Source organism: Miniopterus schreibersii (assembly GCF_964146895.1).
Source record: "Miniopterus schreibersii genome assembly, chromosome: 11".
NCBI classification, from domain to species: Eukaryota; Metazoa; Chordata; class Mammalia; order Chiroptera; family Miniopteridae; genus Miniopterus; species Miniopterus schreibersii.
This window is the reverse complement of record NC_138111.1, coordinates 9,644,107-9,668,389: the sequence shown is the minus strand read 5'-3', so window position 1 is coordinate 9,668,389 and position 24,283 is coordinate 9,644,107. Positions and strand designations below refer to the sequence as shown.

The window sequence follows — 24,283 nt, the reverse complement described above, 5'->3', positions numbered from 1 at the left end:
CCCTGTAGCACCCTTGCCTCCCGGCCTCACCCACCCAGACATGCTTCTTTCCTCCTTGGCTGGGAGGCACTGCTCAGTGGGGCCCCGCAGAGCCCTTGGTCAGGCAGACAGGGTCTCCACCCCCAGTTCTACCGCTTATCCGGGACTTGGTGTGGCCTCTCAGTTTTCCCATCTGTGAAATGGGGCTCAGAGAACCTCTTTTGGAAAGTTGACGAGTGAGGTGCATAGAGAGTGCCAGGCTCACAGTCTGCCCCTTGCTCCAAGTAGAAGCAGCTCTGCTCTCCCTCCTGGACCCCAGCACTTACTGAGAAGGGAGGACTCCATCAGATAAGCATTAAGATGGGGGGAGAGACAAAGACAGGAGAGTCTGGGGGGGGGGGCCTGGTGCTCCGTGAGTGCACCTGGATTTGTGCTTATAAATAAGGCCGGAGGCAGTGGGGAAATAACAGTTACGGCTAACGCTGGCTCCTTACACCAATATCTCATCCTGCACATATTTATTGGCGCCCACTCTGCTGGGTGTTCTAAGTGCTGGGGGACAGCGGGGAGCTTGCGTGAAAGCAGGGAGGGGCTGGCAGAGGATATGTAAATAAATATGTAATGCAATGACAGGTGGAATCCTAAGTGCCAGGAAGAAAAGTAAAGCCAGGGCAGGGGGTGGGTAGGGAATCATGGGAGGGGTAGGGGGAGGGGCATGGTACCTTAGGGCGGGCAGGTGTGGCATTTGACCAGACACCTGAACCTAGAGAAGGCCAAGGTCACTCCAAGCAGAGGAAGTGGCGAAACCCTGGGGTGACAGAGTGTGGGGGCCTGGAGGGAGGGGTGGGAGGTAAAGGGAGAGGGAGGGAGAGAAGAGAGGAGGAAGGGGAGGAGAGGAGGGGCCAGATCAGGTAGGCACTTGAAGACTATGCTGAGGGTTCTAGATTTTAGGTTTACTGAGAGCTTCGTCTGGCCCTGTTCTAAGTTCTAGCTATATTAATCCATTAATTCTCCTACCAGACATTCAGGACCTATTCTTATTCTCTGATCACAGATGAGGAAACCGAGGCACTGAGAAGTGAAATCACTTGCTGAGGGCCACCCCGCTGGTAAATGGGAGCTGGAAGTTGGACCCAGGCAGGCTTACCTGTCCTCACCAGAGAAACCCCTCCAGGAAGCTCCAGAGCGGACTCAGGCGCGCAGCTGCCCGCGTCCTGGAGAGGCGCTGTGCGGGGTGGGGAGAGTGCCCCATCCTCACTCAGAGCCCCAGGAGGGGCCAGACCCTGAGGGCCCCCCATGGGCTCTGGCTGCAGACTGTAGGATTTAGCTAGGAAATCAGAACCCACAGAGAAGAAAAATGGAAAGCTCGCACAGTGCTGATCGTTGGGCATCTCTAAGAGTCGATATGTACAATAGTGTCGCCTACCTTTCCTCTTCGGTCTGCCTGGAGGACTCTTCTTCATCCCTCACAGCCCAGCTCGACGGCCCCTCCTCCATAGAGGCTTTTCTGACTCTGCTGAGCAGACACTCGCCTCCGGTGGGCTTTACCCTGTAGGTGCCTTTCCGCTTCCAGCATTTAGGGCCCATTCTTTCTTTTATGTGTCTGGCTCCCGGGCTCCGCCCAGCCCAGGGCATGGAGGGGCAGACACAGTATCATCTCCATGCCAGCCTTCTGGCCTTGTCCTCCTCAGCAGGGAAGGCGAGAAACAAGCTGACCATGGGTGCCCGCCGTCTCTCCCCTGTGCCCACTGCTGGGCTCTCCTTCCCCCGCTCCCTCCTGCTGGCGTTCCTCCACAAAGCCAGACTCGGCGCCAGCTGCCACCGTGACTACTTAGCTCCCTCTCTTGACATGGAGCGACAGGTCAAGTCTGGAACCAAGAGACTCGTGCTGCCGCTGGTACAGGCTGGGCCAGCACGGTGACGCATTGGGCTGCGTCCTGAGCGTTGACTCCCAGGTCTGGACCCACCAGGCCCACCGCTCTGTGGAGCTCTGATCCTGGAGCCAGGAGCAGCCTCCATGACATCTCCACGTGCCTGCCTAAATTTCCCACAACAGAGCTTGAGATCCCCATCTGCAAACCCTCTCCTCCTGGGTCTCCCCCAGCTCTGTAACCCAGTCAGGGTGCTCAGGCCAAAAGCCTTGGAGTCATCCTGGACATGCCTCTTTCCCTTCCTTCCTTCCTCAGCTGCACCTGAGGCCCCCGTATCCTGAATCCGGCTGCTTTCCTCCACCCTGCCACCAACACCCCAGTGGAGTCCCGGCATCTTTCTCCTCAAAGACTGCAACAGTGTCTTGTCTGGCCTCCCCAAGTACGCTCTGGCCCCTCCTCTGGCCACTTTGCACGCAGCAGCCTCATGTCACTCCCCTGCTTCAACTTGTAGAGGCCCCCACACTCCCCTGGCCCACAAGGCCTTCTGTGGCTTTCCTCTGCTCTCAGGCCATCCTCCTGCCTGGCCACCCAGGCCCAGCCATGTGGGCCGTCATTCGGAGCCTCCTGCTCTGCTCTCTCCTGGTGTTCTCCCCCAAACCTCCTGGCCAGGTCACTGCTCAAATGTCACCCCCACAGACGGGCCTTCCCTGACCCCCTGACTGTAAGCAGTGCCCTGTCAGCTCCATCACGTGGCCATGCTTTAACTCTGTGACTAGCACTCCTCTTGTCTGAGGGTGTGTGTGCCTCCCCCAGCTAGAATGTAAGTAACACAAGAGTAAAGACGCTCTGGTCCCTGTCCCTAGTGCAGAAACGGGCACAGAATCGCACTCAACCGTTGGTGGAACGAGTCAAAGAACCAGCCGGGGCTGGATACCCTTTGCTGCAATGCAGGAGTATACAAATGCTGGCGCTTTCGGGTCCCAGAAATTTCACCCCAGGAGGTCACAAGACAGATGTGCAGAGAATATGTCTGGGATGTTCATCTCAGGGCTGTTTATTGTCCTGAGTGAGAGGCAACCACCGAAGTGTCCATCAGTAGGACGACGGCTCAGATCGGGGATGGTGCAGTCCAAGGGTGGAACGTGTGGCCACTGAGCAGAAGAAGACGGGTCTGTCCGCACTGTCTGTCACCAAGGGAAGAAATCAGAGCCCAGTACTCAAGACAGATTTATCACAAAGGAATTCCTGGAGCCCGGAGCTCTGGTAGCACTCAATTTGTGCCTAATTCATAAAAAGAGGGAAATGGATTGGGAAGCTGGGAGCTGCCATGCTAATCCTACTCTGACCTTGACCTGTGAGAAACTGAGGTCCAGGGAGGAAAGTGCCTGGCCCTGGCTCACACCTGTGCCTGGAGGCACAGCCAGACTAGGGCCCAGGGCCCCCTTCCACCAAGCCCCACCTCCTGCTCTCAGCCAGTTCTGGGGGCACAGCCTGGTGAGGGGTGCATCCTGAGCCTCACTGTGAGATGCTCAAGGCAAGTCTTTTTTTTTCCAGATCCTCAGCTTCCTCATCTGTAAAATGGGTCCATATTCTCCCTACCTCCCTTACTTCTTTTGTAGGCTGTCAGGATGGTAAAAGTTTGGGTTAGGATCAGTATTACCCTTTCCTGAGTGTTTAAGACACACCTGCCCAGTCCTGTCCGACTGTAAGGCTTTGAGGCACCTTATCAATCCGCACAACCACCCCATGAGGAAGAGCTAACTAGCTCAGTGTCACGTAGGTGGTAAGCGGAGAACCTGGATATGAACCAGGGTGGTCGATTTCAGCTGCATTGGACTATGTAGAGAAAGATCACAGCTGCATATGTGCGAATGGACCACCATGGCCCCAGGGGCCCTGGAGAGCTGGACCAAATCCCAGCTCCTAGACCCCCTCTCCCCACCACAGCCTGCCCTCCACACCCAGGGAGCCTGGTGCCTGCAGCTGCCTGGGCAGGGCCTGGCCTCCCTGTAATTAAGGCAGCGGGAGGTTGGGAGCTGGGATTTCTGTCATCCAGGGAGGCAGGGGCCAACCACATCAACAGCCACTGGCTGCTCCGGGAGCAGCTGGGCAGCAGCGGGTGACTGGGAGGGGCCCAGGTGGGTATTTCCCTCCCTGCCACTCCTGGCCTGGGTGCTCCTTCTGGCTTCCTGGCTGGTCCCCTTGTCACATCCCATCTCCCTCCTCTTGATGGCCCCTCTGCTTCAACATCAGACGCATGTCTCCGAAAAGCTGGTCAGCGAGGCTCGGCTTCTAACAGCCCAGCAATGCAGAAAGGTTTCTCCTGCTTTAAGTGCAGAGCTGTAAGAAGATGGGGAGGGGCCTCTTGTGGAAATACCCAGGCACCATGGGAAAGGAGGTGTTCCCTGCAACAGATGCCTCCTGATGCTGCGTTTGGCCCCCTGGACCAAGCCCACACTCCCAGGTTGTCATTCAGGTCCAGCCCCAAACAGCTCATCTCCCCAGACATTCTCCTAGTCACTTGTCATTCCCCATTGCTTGCTACCTTCCTGCCTCCATGTTTCTGCTTGTGCCATTCCGTCTGCTCAGCCTATCCAAATTCTGCTCTTCTCTCTGCCCAGTTCACATGCCTCCTCACCCAGGCAGCCTTCCCTGATTGGGCCCAAATGACGCACTCTTTCTCCCCCAAGCCTAGGGCCCTCTTCTGTATTCTGCATCTAATGAATCTTTGTCACCCCCTACCCCCACCCCGTCCCCATGCACCAAGGCCTCTCTGAGGTCCAGGCTTGCCCCAGCGGCCACTCACAAGCCTCAGACAAGTCAAGGGGGAGGGCTCTAAAAATAGGCTGGCGGAATGTCTGCCAGAGGAGTCACTGAGGAGGGCGTGAGACAATGTGAGCACACACACAGAACAGTGCCCAGCTCTGGTGGCTTCATAATGAGCGGTCCCAGTGTTACAGCTGCTCCTGTTGTCACAGTAGCCAGACACACCTTTTTAAGGGAGAACTTGGCGTGTGTCACTCCCATGGACCATCCTTAGGGTCAGGCCTGAGAACATCCCAGTGAGGCCCTGCCTGACCCTCTTCTGCTGCCGTCCTTGGTCCCATCTCTGCGACATCTCCTCCTCAACCCCTGCTCTGGCATCTGGAGCTTATCTGGGGCACTAAACACCCCATGTACCCTCTCAACTCAAGGCTTTCACATAGGCCACTCCCTTCATCTGGTACCCCCCCCCTTCCTTCTTCACCTGGCTGACTACTACTTATCCTTTAAGCCCCAGCTTAGGTGCCCCTTCCTCCAGGAAGCCTTCCATGAACAACTCCTCCAGCCAGATGAGGCATCCCTTCTCTGTACTCCTGCAGCACTTACCCCCAAAACTGCATTGCAATGACCGGTTTACCTGTGAGCTCCAAGAGCGGAGTCAAGGCTGGCTTCCTGCTCTGAACCCAGCACCTAGCACGGAGTCTGGCACGGAATAGATGCTCAAAAAAATGTAGTGACTAACTGAATGGATGGATGAGTCAATTTCTGCATTCCCCCACACTGCAGGAAATGTCTGTGGAACAGATTTGAGTGGGAGGTTCCAGCAGGGCCTGGGAGAAGCCCCTGGGACTTGGGTGCTGGGCGGTAAACAGAGCAGACCCCCACCCCCTCCCGTGGTGGGTCAGCCCTCCCCCTTCCCACAGACCCCCGGGGCCCCAGAGCCAGCTTCCAGATGCTAAGCCCCAGCTCAGCCTCACCTCTTAGCTTTTCCATCTGCACAGCTGGGCCGGATCCCCGCAGCCAGCGTCGTCGCGGGCAGCCAGGCCAATCGTCCCGGCGTCTTCCTATTTTAGACATCTCGCTGCCTCGGTCCCTTCTAATGTTTCCAGCCGGGCTGTGGGGGGAGGAAAAAGAGGTTACTGCTACTTTAAATGTACTGTATGAAGGCGAGGGCTGGAAAGGGGCCTGCTTGCAGGAGTACCCAGTCATCTAGTTGGAAAAGCCGCCAGATGGAATACAAAAGGAGAAACCCAGACGCTCATGGAGACAGCCTCGGTTCATAAATCAGGTGGGGCCGGGGGCTGGGGGCCCACACGCCATGGAGCCCGACTCCCTCCTGGACCAAGACGACTCCTACGGTAAGAGGGGCGCCGGCGAAGTGGCTGAGTTGGGGATTCAGCCGCTGCTCAGGCAGACTTTTCTCTGCTTACTGCAGGAACCTGAGTTAAGTGGGGAGGTGGGCAGGCAGCGGGGCACTGGCTGCTTTGGGGAGCCTGGGTGAGGGGCCACAGGGCTGCGGGGTCCCGAGCAGAGTCTTGGGCAGCCCCTCAGACTCTGGGCATTGGCAGGAGTGGGGGTGGGGTGGGGGGAGAAGGAGATTTTGCTGCTTCTGTTTTGCTCTTGGACAAGAAGGAGAGGAAGGAAGTTTGCAGCCCCCCTGCCTGTCGGCCTCACTCGCTGTCCCCAGCCCTGCTGGGTGCTGGGGGGAATTTAATTAGTGAGATCCTACAGATAAATATAGATGGGCCAGCAACAGGAATGCTCCCTGTAATTAAAGCCAGGCTGAAAGCACTCCCGCTTTGCAGGGCCCCAGGGGCTGCGGCTGGAAAACCTGGGCAGATTGTTGGGGGAAAGTTGCTCGGGACAGAGCCCTTGCTGAGAGCCTGGGACAGGGACTTGTAAGACTTGGAATAGCTTGGCTGTGGCAGTTCCTGCAGGCTTGGGGCTCCAGGGGTGCAGGTAACTATGACCCCGATTGCTCAGCCCAGCCAGGCTGCTGCCTCCTGGGCTAGGACACTTGGCACACTCTGTGTATCTCTGGGCTGCGCAGAGGAGGGAGACAGGAGGGCAGGAGTGTGGCTGAAGGACCGATGCAGGGTGTGGGGAGCAGCAGGTTTGGGGGCTCAGCAGGAAGAAGGCCCTGTTGGCCTCAGAGGGGAGGTCCAATCGAGAGGTGGTCTCACCCCAGCTTGGATCAGCCTTTTGGGAACCCAGGTTGTCCTGGGACCACAGTGCCTGTTAAGAAAACGGAGTTCTTTTGCCTCCCCTCTTCGCCCCGCAGCCAGGCCTGGCCTCCGGGCACAGATTCAAGGCCAAATTTCCTTCCTCCTGCAGGAGCTCAGCTCTTTCCAGGGAGAGGGGCCCTTTGCCACGTTTGAAGCTGCAACCCTCAGGGGAGCTTGGTGAGGCCCAGCTCGTGGGCCTGGCATCTTTGGGCAGTAGGGGGCCAGTGGATGCAGCTAAGTGACCCCCACGTGCCAAGCTGTGTGCCAGGGTCAGAGGTGTGGAAATGAAGAGCCCAAGGCTAAGAAATAGTTTGTGCTTAGTGAAGGGAGGGAGGAAAGAGAGGGAAGGAAGAAAGAAGAGAGAGAAAGGCCCTGGGAGAGGTCCCAGGCTCCAATGGGAGACAGACAAGTGATCCGAGACTGGATTGAGAGTGATGAGTTCCTTGGGGGCGGCTGTGGCACATAGTCTGTGTGTGTGACAGGCCTGCCTGCCTCCAGAGGTGTTCCCCTGAAGCTTGGCACAGGGATGCCAGGATGCTGTCCCACGGGGGGCACAGACCTTTACTGGGGGAACCAACCCAAGCAAGGTTCCAAATCTCCCGGGGCTCCATCTCCCCACGGAACCCAGTGGTGTCTCGGGAACCCACAGCCCCTACCTGCTGTCCCCCTGGTTGGCTTGCGACAGCCTCTGGGCAGGGCAAGGCTGCTGCCTGGAGATTGTGGCTGCCTCCCCCTAACTGAAGGGCCCCGTGCAGACAGCCCCTTGTCTTCACCTGCTGTGGGAGCCTGTTGCTGATCTTCTGGAAGCTGGTCAGGCAGCGAGGTGCCTGAGAGCTGGGAAGAAGAGGCAAAGAGACAGAAGGGACCTTGGGAATTGTCAGGCAGAGATGGAGGAGAGCCCAGGCTCTCCTTGGGAGTGGCCCCAGATCTAGCTGAGAGGGGTTCTCTGGCTCCGGCCTGCCTCAGAGGTCCCAGGTTGAAGAGGCTGCCTTGGGCCAGGGCAGCAATGGAAAACTGTGGCCTCAGAGTCACTTGTTTTCTGGACCCTGGTTCTATATTTATTTAATAACCTCTACTTTCAGGTCCTGGACTAAGTTTTGGGGCTGGAGAGACAAGTCAAACCTTGTCTCTGCCTTTGTGATATTCCCAAGTTACTATGGGAGAGAAGTAAGCACTCTGATGAGGAAGGCCCAGGCACTTTAACCTCACATGTGGAGTTCAGAAGGCTTCCTGGAGGAGGTGACTCTTCCACTAAAGAAGTAGATGATTCTCCTTTATGAAACACTTTCTCCACCTAGCTTCTGGGATAGGCCATTCTCCTGATTTTCTCCCACCAATTTCTCAGTCTCTTTTTCTGGTTTCTTCTCTTGGACCCCTCCACCCCCAGCCCCCAACCCCCAACCCCCGTTGCCCACATGGTCCCTTCACCAAGATCTGCTACTTCACTGGTTCACTTTCTGGGCTCCAGTCATACTGATCTTTCCACACACTTACCAAACTAGTTGTTACCCCAGGGCCTTTGCACATTCTGTTTCCTTTCCCTGGAGCACTCTTCCTCTCTTTCTTCACTAATCTAACTCTGCCTCCTCCTCATCCCCAAATCAGCTGAAAAGTTATCTTTTCAGAGAAACCTTCCTAGACCATGTTCCTCCAATCTGTCCTATTATATCCCACTCTCTGTCTCTTTTCCTTTGTAGGGCCTATTTGTACTACATATTATTGTATGTGTGTGTGTTTAATCGCTGTATCCCCCAGTCTCTAAGCTCTCTGACAGCTGTTATGCCCAGAGAATAGCTCTCTGCCTGGCATGTAGTAAGCGTCCAACAAATACTTGTTGAAAGAGTGAATGGATGAATTCAGTTGGCCCAGGCACAGAGGTGAGGAAAGGCATTCTGGACAGAAAGAACAGCAGGTGCAAAGGCACAGAGGCCGAAGAACTTCAGAGAGTTCTCCAAAACGTCTGGTGAGGGTGATACTTTTGGTCAGGGGCTGGTGAGCTGAGCTCCTCGGGGGCTCAGGAGCCTCGAAGGGGACAGGGTTGGGAGAGGCAGAGCTGGACGTGGGGCTCTGGGTGCCCCTCCCTGATTCAAACTGAGCTAGACTCTCTTCAGTCTGGCGGATATCCTGAGCTCAGGTTCCATTCACCAGGTGCTCAGGGGCTGACAGGAGTTTGGCCGCATCCCCAGCCACCTACGCTGATGTTCTGGAGACCTGAGTCATATTCACAGTGTCTTAGAGACAGAGTTGAGCAAACAGGGCCCCATCTGGCGGTCCTGAGGTGAGAGACCCTGAGAGCAAGGCTAGTGAGGGCCTATGCAGCTGGTGGGGGCGGGGTGTGGCAGACACAGGGGCAGGAAGGTAAGGGGAGGAAGGGAGCTCAGAGACTGTGCACTAACCCCAGCAGAGCCCTTTGTGGATGGGCCTCAATTTCCAAGTATAACTTGGGGCAAGGGTCAGACAAGATCTGACTGATCCCCTCTGGCGTGGACCCTCAGCTGCGTGAGGAATCCTTTGCCAAGGAAGGGAAGAGAGGCTAGATGGTGGGCCAGACTAGGGAGTAAACCTCGCCCCACAGAACGTTCTCCCTTCGGGTCCTCACAGGGTGCTGCTATCCCCCACTTCACAGATGCCACCTCCTATCTGCGCACTGCCAGCAGCCCTTGGTACCTCCCCAACCGGGGCTTGTTTTTATCGCCTGGTTGCTGGCCTGACTCCCACTTAAGACCATACAATCCCTGATGGAGGGGGCTGCGTCCTACTTGCCGCTGCATCCCCAGGGCCCTGCAAAGCACCTGGCCCCGAGAAGGTGCTCAGTACACACTTACTGGACCAGTGAATGGGTGAAGGGATGGATGGGTGCGCGAACGAGTGAACAGCACCGGCTGGATCCTGGCGCTAACTTGCTGCGTGCTCGCAGGCATCCTTCCCTCTCTGGGTTCCTGTTTCCTTTGCTGTCAGCTGAGGGTGCTGCACTCCATGACGCCCGAATGTTCCAGCCCTGACCATTCCAGCCCTGACCATCTAAGACTCTAAATCTGACCCAACACTTGGCACCCTCTTCTCTCCCTGTGGCTTGGGCCTCATCCCAGCTCCCTTTGCCATCGGGTGGCCTGGACCAAGTCCCTTCTCCTTGCTCAACCTCAGTTTCTTTGTCTTTGACAAATGGGCAGACTCAGGCCTGCCCTGCCTGCCTCCCCGGTTGTCTCGGGGCTCTAGAGCAGTGATGGGGGTTAAACCATGTGCGGTTGGACACCTGTTGGGGGAAGTCTGTAATTCACAGAGGAGGGAGTTGGGCTCAGTCAGATGCTGGGATAAACACTCTGGAAGGGGCTGGTGGTTTTGGAAATCCTGGGGGTGGTAGGGGGAGCTCAGAAGCTTGTTTCTTCCCAGTGATACCCAGCAAGGACACCTGCCCCACTTGGGGCCGCGGACGGGGCGGATGGAGGTGATTTTGTAAATTTCCAGGTGCCGCGGGTATAATAACTATTCACTGAGTGCCCACTCAGGTGAGACGCTGTGCAAGGTCCTTTCTGTATGTGCCTGTCTGCTTGAGTCCTCACAACAACCGGCGTAGGTTGCTATTAGCTCCATTTTCCAGATGAGGAAACTGAGGCTCAGGGAGTTAAGTGATGGCCAAGGTCATACAGTAAGGTCAGTGATTCAAACTCAGGTTGCTTGAGAGCCCGGGATCCTTCCTTTGTGGCGCTGAGAGTGTCACTGTGCCAGGGCTGCCTGGAGGTCCCCCCTTTTGCCCAGGAAAAATCCTGCCTCCCCAGGAGGGTTTGGGATGAGCACAACGTGGCAAGAGCTGCAACCAAAGGCCCTGTCAGCTCAGCTGGAAACAGCGAGCACAGAAGCCGCTGTAATGGGATAGGGTCAGTCTAAAGAGAGGGCTATTTTGGGCTGGAAGCTGTCAGGAGGCCTGATGTCACCACTCCCAGGCCCTTCCTGTGAGAGGGGGAAGCTAAAGATGTCATGAAGGGGGTCTGCCTTAGCTGGTGACAAACAGAAAACCATCATAAAGGAACAGCATGTGCCGGGCCATGTGCCCCTAATTCATCATCACGTGTCCTCTTCCCACCGACCCTGTGACATTGGTGTTATCATTCTCATGTTAGAGATGAGGAAAATAGTTCAGAGATGCTGAGTGACTCACCCAAAATCACCAGCCAGTGAATGGCTGAGCTGAGAGTCACATAGGGAGTCCCACCCGAAGCCCATGCTCTAAACCAGTGCCCACTAGGCCCTTCCCTGAGGCTGGGAGGCGGGCACTGCTCAGGCTGCCTTACTTCTCAGGGATGAGAGCCTGAGGCCTCCTCTGACTCTGCCACCCAGTTAACTCAACAGGCCCTGGGCTCTCAGCAAGCCTCAGTTTCCCTGCCTGTGAAAGTGAGGTAATGATGCCAGCCTGGCCGACCTGGGTGAGGAAGGAATGCACAATTCAGGTTCCTTCCATTTCACCCTAGGGGTCCCCCCTGCACCAGCTGGCTGGGGCCCCACGGGCCTGATGGAGCAGGAGCCACATTCCCACATGAGGTCCTTTCACAGGTGAAGAAATGAGGCCAGAGAGGTGGAACAGGGACTCTGTTTACTAGGGGGGGGGGGGGGGGGGGCTCTTACTATGTGCCTGGCTCTGTGCTAAGTGTTTCACATGGAATCATTGAGCCCTGACAGAGGAAGTAACAACCCCATTGCTCAGATGAAACAACTGAGGCTTAGAAGGTCCAAGACTGCAAGCTAGCAGGGGCACTCCTGACTCAGACCCCAGCCTCCCAGACTCCTGTGCTTATGCCACCACCTTTGGCTGCCCCCTGGCAATCCTGGCTCCCAAGCCACAGCCCAGGAGACCCTCAGTCCTGCTGGCCAGCCACTCCTGGGGCCCTGACCTTCCCTAGCTGGGTGGGTGGAGGAGAGGTACAGCCCCCCTTCTTGCCTCACAGGACTCTGGGAAGGGGCTAAATCAGGGAGACTAGTCAATAAAGAACAATGAGGCAGCCAGGGAGGGGCTTAAATCATTTATGGGCCCAAGCCTGAGCAGCTGGCTGCACAGGCCAGGGGGTGGGGCCCAGGAAGGGTGGGAGGGCAGCCCCTGGGCTGGGAGCTGGGCCAGGCAGAGCAGGAGAGAGCTCGAGAGAGCTCGAGAGGGAGGAGCTGGTGTCCCCAGAGAGAGGGGCTCCTGGTGGGAAGAGAGGCCCATGCAGGAGTTCCTGCTGTTTAGAAAGCAAAGACGTTTCAGCCCGGTCCTCTCCACGGGCTTCTGGTGGGCTCCCTCCCGAACTGCACGCGTCACAGACAGTGCAGGCCAGGGCTTCCCATCCTCTGCACCTCCCTGGGCCTGGGCCATGTGACTGTCAGCCTCAATCTCCTCATCACAGGGGTGGGGACACTACTAGCCACCTCACAGCACTGTCACTCTTGGGCCCAAGGGAGAGGGTCTTCCGGGGCCCTCCTGTCCACCCCCCATTACATGATGGTCATGTCCCACTATGAACTTCTTGCCCCCTCCTGGGGCTCCCCATTTCCATCCCTCCCCCAAACTCATCCTCCAAGGGGGCACTCACAAGCATCTTAAAGTCCCACAGGGCACCCCACTGCAGCAGGGTAAAGTCCAAACTCGATAACACAGCCTCAAGGTGGTCCATTGACTGGCCCCTGGATGCTCCCTCTGCCCTTGTCTCCAGCCACACCCTGTCTTTCTCTGGACTCCCCCATCATGAATTAATCTCTGCCTTGAATGTGCCATCTTTCTCTCCTCCCTCACCCTTGCACTTGCTGTTCCCCTACCTGGAACAGTCCCCCATCTCAGCTCTCCCCACTACTCCTCCCCCAACCTGGCCATTCTGTTCATTCCAAAGTCTCAGCTCCAATGCCACCTCCTACAAAAAGTCTTCCCTGACTACCTTGTTCAAGGTCTTGAGGCACCTGTTTCCACCTCTGGGCTGTGAGTTACACCAAGAGCCAGAATGAGAACTTGGAGGCTAGATGGGGTGGGGTAAGGAAAGAGGTCAGGGTGACCTGGCAGGAGATGTTGGTGTCCACACTGAGAGGGGGACACGAGTAGAAGGGCAGATTCTGGGTGGGAGGGGGGAGTGATATCCTGGGCCTGCTGTATCTGAAGGGTTTTCTGTGGAAGAGCCTGTAATGGTCATTCCAGATGTGACCTCCAGAGAGGCCCCAATTCCAAGGTGGAGGATGGGAGTGTCCAGGGCCCACACAGATGCACCAATACCACTCCCTTTCCTAGGCTTTTGGAGCCTTCACTCAACTGCCCAGCCAACGTCCTGCCACTTCCCCTAGGAAGCCAGCCCTGACCAGCCAGGCTGAGGCTCCTCTGTTCTCTCCTTGACTGGACCCTCTTGGTCATCACTACCTCTAGTCTTAGGACATCTCATGGGCTATGCCTTGAAAGTCTTTTAGGTGGGGCCACACCTCTCCATCTCTTGTAGACTCCACATTACCCCACACAGGGTTTGATGCACACAGAGAAAAACCCTGGCCAGAGCAGTCTCAGCCAGTGGGATTCTGGGAAAACCAAACAGAAGCCCAGAGAGGCTTTGGGTCAGGCTGACGCAGGCGAGCTAGGGCAAGAGGCAGGCAGAGGGAGGGGTGCATTTCTCTTCAATCTGGGAGCACGTGTCTGGGTGGCTGAATCCTCACAATCCCTGGCCCGAGGCACTCCAGCCAGTGACCTACATCCCTGCACGCTCTGTGTGTGTGTGTGTGTGTGTGTGTGTGTACACGCAACCATGCAGGCCCCACATTCCTACCCCGTGGTTCCAGAGACTGCACCCAAACCAGTAAAGCCTGCTCAAGGGACCACAGTTCTTGCAATGGGTGGGGGTGCCTGTCCCTCAACCCCCGCCCCCACCTCTGCTCAGGATTCTTCTCTCTCCCTGGACCCAAATCTCATAAATAGCCTCACCCGGCCTTTGCTAATGGTGGGATATTAGGCACCTAGAGTGGAGGGTGGCAGCTAGCAGAGGTGGCCGTGGAGGGAGGGGACCTGAAACCACAGCATGAGGCTGACCCAGAAGGTAGCTGGAGAGGTCAGGAGGGAAGGCCAGGCAGTGGGCGCTGGCCTCCTGAGGCCTGGGGTTGCCAGGGTCAGGGCCCCCCCAGCAGCCCCCTGGGGTATGTCCCAGGTCTATGCCTGGTTTCCCTCCTGGCGTCTTCCTGGTGGGTGGGAGTGGGGTAGAGATCCTTCTCTCCTGGTGAGACTGTCCTTGACCAAATGCCAACTCTATGGCCCGAAGTCAGGGCACCTAAGAGGGTGCCTGCTCTAGACCCTTTATTCCCTCTTTTTTCCAGTTCTGTGGTGAGTGAAGTAGGGGTGGCTGTGCCCCTCTTCTAGGCTCTCCTCCCAGACTGGGCCTCTGACATCTTGGAGGGGATGAGCAGTGCCACTGGGAGCCTCTCCACTGCTCTCTCTCTCTCTGTCTCTCTCTCTCTGCTTCCTGCCATGCCCCCTTACCTCGTGCAGGGCTCCCTCTCCTCATTCAGTGGCACAGACTTAGGGACAGCAAGGGACAAGTGAGGCTTGGGATCCCACAGGGCCCAAAGCTCAGCCTGAAATGGCCTGTGCTTTAGCCCTGGTCCCCAGCCCCTCAATGCCCACACCGAGCTGGATCCCTCAGCTGACCTGCGGCTCACTGAGTGCCAGGAAAGCCTCCACCAACACCGATGCAGGACTGAGGGCTGAGCTGAGGGGTGGAACAAAAGAGCTTGTGTTTGGGGATGAAACCTCCCCTCCCCCCTCAGCATGGGGTGAGGGGGGTGTTGGGCAGTGATCCAGGGCCAAGGGGGGCTGCAAGGCTGGGGCAGGCGCTTGTCAGAGCTGGGATTTAGATAGAAGGTGCTGGAAGGGAGTGGAGAAGCTAACCTTCCACCTGTGATCCTGTCCACAAACACTTGCATTTCAGGGGCCATGAAATCAAAGCATCTTGGCCAGTTGGATGGAGTTTTGGCCATTTGTCCTGGGGGCTAAGGGGTCAAGGGATGCCTTCCAGGTGGGGAGTGGGGAGGCCAGGGTGGGAACAGCCAGCAGCCCAGCGCATTTCTTCCTTCCTGTCCACCTGCTGTGTCTCAGAGGGATCCAGGGATTGGAGGCGAGTGTTGAGGGAGAGTAGAAACTAAGGAGGAGGCAAGGGGACGAGATGCCCCATTTTCACCAGCTTCCCACCCTCATCCATGTGCAGCCAAATGAGCTTCTAAAATGCACGTTGGGCCTTTGGCCAGTTCGGCTCAGAGGTTGGAGCGTCGGCCCATTGACTGAAGGGTCAAGGGCACATGCCTCCCTTGCGGGCTTGATTTCTGGCCCCGGTCAGGGTGCATGTGGGAGGCAACCAATCAATGTGTCTCTCTCACATCGATGTTTCTCTCTCTCTCCCTTCCACTCTCTCTGAAAAGCAATGGAAAAAATATCCTTGGTTAAGGTTTTAAAAAAATATATAAAATAAAATTCACTTTGGGCCTCCTCACCTCTTCTGCTTAACACCTCCACTAGCTCCCATGATGCTTAGGATCAAGTCCTGGTGCCTTCCTGGGGGGTGGGAGTAGGGTAGAGATCCTTCTCTCCTGGCGAGAATGTCCTTGGACAGCCCTTCAAGGACATTTATCTCACCTCACCCGCCCTGCCCCTTGAACCCACATTTCAGCCAGACCAAGTGAAGTGTAGCATCTCAAACACTTGGCCTCACTAAGCCTCCGTGTTTTCCACCCCCCTCTTCTGAGCCTGGACAGTCGCCTCCTCCCCACTTGCAGTCCCCCTAAATTGGGCTAACTCCTACTCATACACTGGTGCCCCTTGGTCAATACTGCCTCCAGAAAGTCTTCCCAACCCCAGTGAGTGAATGCCTGGTGTGTTAGTGGCACCAACTGCCCCAGGACCAAACTGTCTCTGCGTGAAGTGTCTGTCATGAGGGCACCACCCATGTCCTCTCATTTCCCCACAGCCTGAGGCTTTGAACAGCAAGCTGGAGACCAGTGAGCATTTCATGAAGGGAAAACATTTTTTTTAGAAATGGGGAGTGGCCTGGCCTTCTGGACGCTGAGGAATGTGCCAGGATAGATTGACCCTGCGGCCTGCTCAAAGAAGCAGATTTCATTTCTCTGGGAGGAGACTCCTGGACAGCTCATTCCCCCACAGGCAGGTGTCAGCCACAGCCTGGCTTCGATGACAGGCCCCTCTCAGATTTGGCCCTTGATGCCACTACCAGGCAGGACAGGTGCTAGGGGGGGAGGTCCCAAGGGGGCCTTTAGTTGCCCACACTGCACTTTGGGCATCCCTGGCCATCTGTGGAGCCCAGATTCCTTGGCTCTAAGAGCCCCAAGAGCCAATAGACTGTCCAGGCTGGTGGTTTCCACCTGTGTCAGAGGAGTTCTGAGCTGGCGAGAAGAAGCCCACAGGTTGCCAAACAGGGAAGCCTGACTTTTCCTCTAACACCACTCTGCCCGGAGCAGCTCATTTTCTTCTGATGTAAACATTGGGCTTGCCTGAAATTTTTCACAGGACCTTTGAAACAAGAGTTCTGAGGCTCAGTTTAAAATGCGCTGGTCCAACCCAGCTCCTTCTCGAACTGATGGGAAGATCAAAGCCAGGAGAGAAATGGAGTGGCAGAGCCAGGTTGACCTCCTGGCCCTTCAGTGGAACCACGCAGCCTCCGCTGGAGGCATAAATGTATGAGTGAAGGGATAGGAATCTGAAAGTAGGTTTTGTTTGGGAACACGCAACGACAACAAAGGACACTTGGTTTCTGGGGCAAGGGGTGGGAGGTGGACAAGAAGAGCTACCCCAAAGCAGGAAGGGAAGAGCAGACCTGGTGGCTGGTCGCCGTGGGTCGCCATGCACTTAGTTTAACTAGATTGTGCCCAGCCTGTGCAGAGACACTGCGCAGACTTCCCAGCTTTAGCCAAGGCAGCACTAGGTACAGAACCATAATCTCAGGGTTCAAGTCTCAATTCCTCCATTTCCTCATGTGTTGCCCTTGGCCAAATCAACCCCTTCTGAGATTTAGAATCTTTCTCAATAAAACAGGGCTAGCAACACCCCCATCCCAGAGTAGTTGTGAAGGGTGAAGGAGAGCACTGAGCAGGGTTGAACAATCCTGGTGGGCTCAGGGTTCTTCCTTGTATGTGAGCATGAGGAAGTTCGTGGTCTAAGGTTCACATTTCGGCTATGCCCCTTAGGAGCTGTGTGACTTGAAGCAAGTTTCGTAACCTCTGTGCCTCAGCTTTCCCATCTATAAAGTGGGGATAATAGTAGCACCCATCTGCCTCATGGGATGTAATGAGTTAATATGTGTAAAGTGCCTAGGACAGGGCTCTGTAGGTGTTTGTTATCAATATTTGCACTCAAGTAACAGCAGAGACTATGTCTTGCTGAGGAGAGGCCCCAAAAGTGGGATGAAATAATGAATAAATGGAAAGAAAATTAGGGTTATCCCAGGGAACGCCTTATGGTCCTAACCCAGCCCAGTCTTCACCCATCAGTGGTGTCTTCCAGTTGTGGGGGGCCCCCAGAAACCCCCCCACCAGCTCCCTATCACTGGGCCTCTCCCTACACTTTTCTGTAAACGCAGAGGTTGGGTTCATTTTGCCCCTGGATGACTTTGGGTGATAAAGAAGTGACCTCAGCCTCCTTGAATTGAATCTTCTCTCCAGAACGTGTAACAAACCTGGAAATTGGAATGGCCCCGGAGCCGATTATTCGGGGAGGGCACCTCCTGGCATTAAAACTAAATTAGATCAAGGTACCTCTGTTATTAGCAAAATCATTCCCTACGATTACAGAATGCAGCCATGAATCCTGATGGCAGATGAACTTCAGCTGACTTACTTGAGACGAATATCTGTGCAAAAATCACAGGCTCATCTAATCGCTTCTCTATAGCACTGCAGTCGGGTAATTATGCTAATGGTTATAAGAAATCACCTTTCTTGGTCTGGGATTGGGAGGGCTTGAGACAGAAACGCATGTGGAGGGTATTACTTGCTTCCAGCTGGAGAGGCTGGATGCTAAGTTTGGTTCTGGAGAGCTGGTTTGGTTTTTTGTCAAATGGGAGAGAAACCCGTTAGGCAATTGGAATTGCAGTGGCTTTTCAGACCATCTTACTATAGGAAATTGAATTTGTCTAAGTTCCACTATTGGGAAGGTAATTTCAAGAAGCAAGTTAAACTATAAAAGCTCAGGACCTTGGAATCGAGTCAGTTCAAATCATTTTGTGCCCACTGGGTGCCAGGCACTGGTGTAGGCACAGGTGAGGGGGGAGTACCAGTATTGGAAAGTGTTCCTGGTGCTTTCTGAACACAGTTTCTCATCCCCTCACCAACCTGAGGGAGGCAGTGTCATCTCCATTTTAGAGACAAGGAACTCTTGGCTCAGAGACAACCAAGGTACTTCCATCCACCCAGAGGCATCTGGGAGGCTTCCTGGAAGAGTGGACATAAGAGAGGGCATTGTAGGCAGAGGAAACAGCTGAGCAAAAAGCTCAGAGGCAGAAGATTAAAGGGGGTGTTAGAAGATGGGAGCCAGGGTGGGAAGAGTGGCTGAAGATCAGACAATAGAGGGTCTCAAATGCCCAGTTGAGGGTTTGGACAATGAGGAGCCACTGTAGGTGTTTGAGCAAGGAAAGGATGCATGGACGCTGAGAAGTACCTGGGCCACAGAGTGGGGAGCCCACTAGTGGGCTGCTGCCAAGGAGAAGGTCAGTAGGTGATGAGGTAAATAACAGATACATTTTTAGAATAAGTATGTCCCAAATATTGCACAGGGCACACTTGTACTAAAAAATTAATCATTCCCTGGAGTGTTGCTCACCTCTCTCACTGTCAACTTCTCAGTCACACTCTCTCCAGACAGAAGGAGAAGCTGAGCTGCATGTAATTCTCAGCTGGAAGCGAGGTTTGCGCATTTCTACTGTTTATTCCAGTGATCCTCACTGATTCGCATGAGCACTGGATCGGGGTTTCTCTCTGCCCCTCCTCTCCCCCCATTCCTGCCATCCCTGCCCCGGCTCCTGGCCGCCTGGCTCTTCATCAGTCCATGTGGTTTTGAATCTCACTTCCATCATCAGGTGAGGCCCAACAAGAGGTCGAGTAATTGGTTAGCTTGTACAATTACAAAACATCATATGGGTGAACGCCGTAGTGTGGCAAGGGCTCTGCCATTTACCCGCTGTGTAATGTTCTGCAGATTGCTTAAACTCTCTGAGCCTCGGTTTCCTCACCTGCCAAATGGAAATTAATAATGACAGAACCTCCTCCGAGGTGGCTGTGAGAATGAAGTGAGAGGACACACGAAGCTCCTGCAAAGCACTCACACTGTGCACGTATCTATTACATGGATGTAGGCATCTCCAGCAATGAGCAGTGGCCAACAGTGATCAACAGAGCCCAGCCCTGGAGGTGTGCAAACGAACTTGGAGTCACTCATCCATTCAACATTCATTGAGCACCTACTATGTACCAAAGCCTTGCCTGGGGGGGTGGTGTAGGAGGAGGCGTAACCATGACTAAAACTAGGCATTGATGACTGTGCTCAGGGACATCCAGTCCCTGGAGAGCACCACATTGGTCCAGTGATCACACAACGAAGGCACAGACACCGATTGCAATAAACGCCATGAAGAAAAGTGACTCGGGCAGTGAGTGTGTGATGTGCTAGGCCAGGGAAGGCTTTCCTGAGGATGTGACACCTAAGCTGCCATGAGAAGAAGTGAACTGGGCTGAAGAGCGGAGGGGACAGAGGAAAGTGTTGCAGAGAGGGGAGCCTGGTGTGCAAAGCCTGTGTAATGAGGAAAAGCATTGCATAACTGGGGACCTGGAAGCTGGCCTGGTGGCTGATGGCAGAGAGGGAGGGGGCGATGGCAAGAAGCCAGGATGGAGAGGTGGGCTGGGACCAGATGACCCAGGGCCTGCTAGGCCACATGAAGACAAGAAGAAGCCATTGAAAGCTTTTGAGCCAGCTTGGGGTGATATGATTGAATCTGTGCTGTGTAAACCTCACCAGGAGAAGCCACAGACAGAGAGGCCAGCAGAGAGAGGGCCCAGGTGGACGCAGGGAGCCAGCTCAGTTCTTCCTGGAGGCCAGGCAAGAGACAGCGGACAGTGCCTGGAGTGGCCTGGAAATAAACATTTGGGACCCACCCACATAAGGCCTGTTGAAGCCACGGGCCTAGATGCAGTTGAAGGGGAGAGTCTGGAAGGAGAAGAGGGACTTAGACAATCTCAAACTCCAGCTTTTATAGCCCAGTGTAGTAAAATGAGGCAGCCAAGTAGAGGACCAGGGAACTAGGAGAAAAACTGGGAGACGGTGGAGAGACAGAAAAGATCAGAGAGTGTCCAGGGGTGAAGTAGAGCCAAGAGGTCGGGTGAGAGGAGGTTGGAAAGGTGTCCTTTGATATAACCAACAAGAAGGTCACCGGAGACATTCTGAGAAGCATTGAGACAGCAGGCCTTAAGCTGGGCTGGGTTCCTGCCTTGTGTGGCCATTTGCATGGAACAAAGAGCCAACTGGGGCTAATGTCCATGTCACCAGAATAATATTACATTGTCCAGTGTGGCCTGGGTCACAGAGGATCCGCTCATTAGTGCAGAAAACCTCTGAACCCATGAGGAACACAGGCTTGTTCTTTTCCAGGGCCCATGCAGCCTGGCACCTTTACTTATCTGTTTGCTTGTACAGCATGCACCACTGGCCAATTCATCTTCTAGAGCCTGGACCATAAGCAGTCCGACGTCCTCTCTGTTGCCTTGATGGGAGCTCCTGACAAGCAGACATATGTGGATTTTGCATATATAGTGCAGAGGATGCATTTGGTAAATTGCTTCAGACACGTCCCTGGGGGAGGTGCTGGAGGCTCTGTCGCCCCTACAGATGGAAGCTGGCAAAGAAAAGACCAGTCCAGATTGGGCTATATGCAAGAACAGATTAGAGGGGGCCAGAGTGGATGTGGGGAGACAGACAGGAGGGTCTGTGGTTCTGAAATGCTGCACAGTCCCTCACCCAGGGGTAGGACAAAGGCCAGGAGGAAGCACTAACTCGGAGCACACTTCTGACCCTCCCACCTCCTGGGCCGGCCTCCAGGTGCATGTTTTTGCCCAGAACTGGAAAACACTCCCTAACATACTTTTCAGCCTCCCACTTTCATAGTAACATTGGGTTCCTTCCACCCTCCCCTGCAAACATCTTCCTCTTGGCCAATATTCATATAACTGCTATAATTACTGCCTGTTCCAAAAATGGGGCCATGCATTTTGCCTCTATTACCTCATTGAACCTTCACGAGAACCCCTTGAGGTAAGCTGCAGTCACACCCTGGTTGTGCAGACACAGAAACTGAGGTGCAGAGGGATGTTGTGTCATGCCCTAGGTCACACAGCTGGCAAATGGCTCAGCCCAGATGTGAACCCAGGTCTCTCGGATCCCAAAGGTCTCATTGCCTCCTAAGAACACGCAGTGAAGATCTGTATAGTGGAATTGCTTTCCTTTTGAGAGTATGGCATGACCCCTTTTGGTTTGAGTATCTGCGTCCATTCACTCCTTTATTCATTCAACAAACCTTCCTGAGGCCAGACTATATGCAGGTGGTTGGACAGAAGTGGTGGCTCAGATAAGGTTTGTGACCTGGAGGAGCTCACAGTCTGCTCAGGGAGGAGACAGCTCCATAACTGGGTGTGATAATCCACAATGTTATAAGCACGGACGGTGGGGTGGGCAGGCGCTGCGGGAACCCTCTGCCTGGGAGGGCCAACGAAGAGCTCCAGGGGCTTCTTATGGACTGAAATGGCTCAGCTGGATCATAATAAGAGAAACAGGCCCTGGCCCCACAGAGACAGGGAGGACAGGAATTCCAGCAGTAAATGGTTTGTGCACAGACATGACAGAAGCGGGGGCCTCAGGAGACCTGGCTGCAGGGTGGTGCTTGGGTTCAGGAGTCTCAGTTGGCTGGGACCAGGGTGTGAAGGGCCCCAGTGGAGACGGCAGCAAGCGAGTCATGTTCTTATGATTTACTGAGTACTTCAGAGACGCTATGACCACATTATTAAAATAAGGAAACTGAAGTTCAGAGCAAGACTGGGTTTTATGTAGACTCTCACCATGCTTGCTCTGTCCCTTATAAAAAAGTTATGAAGAGTTAAAAAACAAAACAAAACACAAAACACCTGTGTAACTACAATCCAGGTCAAGAAATCAAACCTTACCAATATGACTGAAGCCCCTCCTATCATGTGTCATGTCTCCGTCTCCCCCCAGAGATAAACTCTTCCCTGAATAGGTTTATCTACCGTTCCTTTGAATTTCTTTATAGTTTTACCACATATGTGCATTCCTAGTGATATATGGTATCATTTTGTTCTGCGCGTTTAAAAATTCTATATAAATGATATCATACAACTTGATCTTCTGCAACTTGCTCCCCACCCTCCCACTTGGGATTCATAAGGAGCCTAGTCACTCATTTTCACCGCAGTATAGAACTTCGCCGACGGCTCCATAGTCTGTTCTTCCTCTGATGGGCACTGGGGCTGTTCAGATTCTTTCCTGGAATAAACACTGCTGCATGAGCAAGTGGTTCTCTAGGTTTAACCCAGAAGCCAAGTCTCTGGGTCGCCGGGGTACATGCATCTTCGACACCTCTAAATGCTGCCAACTTGTTTTCCAGAGTGGTTTTTCCCTCCCACCAGCAGCGTGTGAGAGTTCTGTCTGCCGCTCCTACCCCTTTGCTGCTTGCCAATCTCACTGGTGGGAAATGGCACTTTACTGGGTTGTATTTTGCATTTTCTTTGTTACGAGTGAGACTGAATATCTTTTCGTATGTTTATTGGCCACTCATGCTTCCCCTTCTTCAAGTTGCCTGTTCATATATTTTGCCCAATTTTCTCATTTCTTTTGAAATTGATCTGTAGAAGATCTGTGTGTATATTTTAGCTTTGTGTTCCAAATATCTTATGTTGATTTAAAAAAAATGGGTTTTACACTTTAAATGTATCAATCTTTTTCTTAATGGTTTGTGCTTAAAGACACAAGAGTCTTTAAAAAATCTTAAGTCTTTAATCCACCTGAAACTGACTTTTTTATGTGTGGTATGAGGTAGGGGTTCCATCTCACTTTTTCCCAGTATGGACAGCCAATCGCTCCATAAAAGCACCATTTATAGAACAGTCCACTCTTTCCCCAGTGACCTGCAGCCCCACCGCTACCTCAGGTTTCCATGTAGGTGTGTGTCCATTTCTGTAGCCTCTATTATTGGCCTATCTACCTGTCCTTGGGCTAGTATCATATGGTCTCATTGTACCTTTTTAGGCCCTTATAACCTCCTCCCTTGAATTAGTGGGCTAGTGGCTCCCTGAGAGCAGAGCCACATCTTACTCATTTTTGCACCCCTCTTGTCACGCATGACATGCACCTCCTTGTCATGCTTTTGTTTACGAAGACCTCACATTCTGTCTCTTGGGCTCTTGTGCAGAAGAGGAAACTATGGCACACAGGTGAGATGTCTTGCCAGAGTCACGCAGCCAGAAAGTGTTGGATTAGGGGTCCTGTGGGATTTCAAAGCCACCCTATACACCCATCCCATACTGCCCAGGCTCTACCTGACCCTCCGGCTCTTCTGGTCCCGGGTTTTCACTCTTTCCTCCCTTCTTTCAACAAGTAGCTCCTGAGTGATGTACGTGTGCTGGGACCCAGACCCCACGCCTGGAAGGCTCTTCCCGCTGCTAGAGCCCGGTAGGGAACTCGGGCCTCAGGTGGGCACTTCACGGGAAGCCGTCGAGGCCTGGGGTCGGCTGCGGGAGGTGCGGAGGGTGTCAGAGCGGGGAAGGAGCTCCGTCCCGGGCGTGCGCTCGGCCGTCGGCGAGGACGCCGGCTTCCCCCAGGAATGAGAGGCGTCCCCCGCCCTCCCGCCTCGAGAGGCAGGAATGCGAAGGATCGGCTTTCAGCAGAGCCGCGGCTGCGCTCCGGGGAGCTCCAGGTGCAGGCCTTCCCCAGCGGCCGAATTAACTGGTTCTGTCTGTCCAACTGGGAGAGCAGCTCTCGCTAAAAATAGTGCCCTGCCCAGCGCGTCCTGTGCCCGCCTGGAGCTGGGGCAGCGATTTTGGGAGTCCGAGCCGCTGCCAGTCCACGGAGCCCGGGGAGCCCCGCAGGCGCCCACTCAGGGCCTGGCCCCGGTCCCACCCCCGAGGCCCAGCCCGCGGGCACAGCGCCGATCCCCACAGGTGCCAGGGAGGGTGGAAGGCCCGCGGGCCGAGGCGCTGCCCAGGCCGCCCGGGATGGGAGCGGGCGGCACGGCCTCCCGCGCGCTCGCCTGGGCCTCCCTGCCCCTGCTGGGGCCTCCGGCCGGCGCGCTCTGCGGGGACTCGCTCGGCTGCCGAGGTAAGGCCGGGCCGGCTGCGCGCCTCTCGCTCTTCCCAGGCGCTTGCTGGGGCTGCTTCTCCCTCCCCATCCCA

General features: G+C 54.8%; 2 protein-coding genes across 3 annotated transcripts in view; both read left to right on the top strand.

The window, feature by feature from the left end:
- ZFP37 (ZFP37 zinc finger protein) overlaps positions 1–24,283 on the top strand; it is a 308,781-nt gene that overhangs the window by 44,330 nt on the left and 240,168 nt on the right. The window lies entirely within an intron of this gene.
- The window catches only part of DAB2IP (DAB2 interacting protein), a 179,898-nt gene continuing 161,373 nt past the window's right edge, over positions 5,759–24,283 (top strand). Inside the window, exon 1 of one of the 2 annotated variants that reach the window (XM_081150598.1) lies at positions 5,759–5,971. In XM_081150598.1, the coding sequence (XP_081006724.1) occupies positions 5,932–5,971 (40 nt within the window). In that variant the 5' untranslated portion in view covers positions 5,759–5,931. Of the gene's footprint in view, positions 5,972–24,066; positions 24,210–24,283 lie in introns of those variants that run through there. The other variant, XM_081150594.1, reaches the window with a different exon arrangement.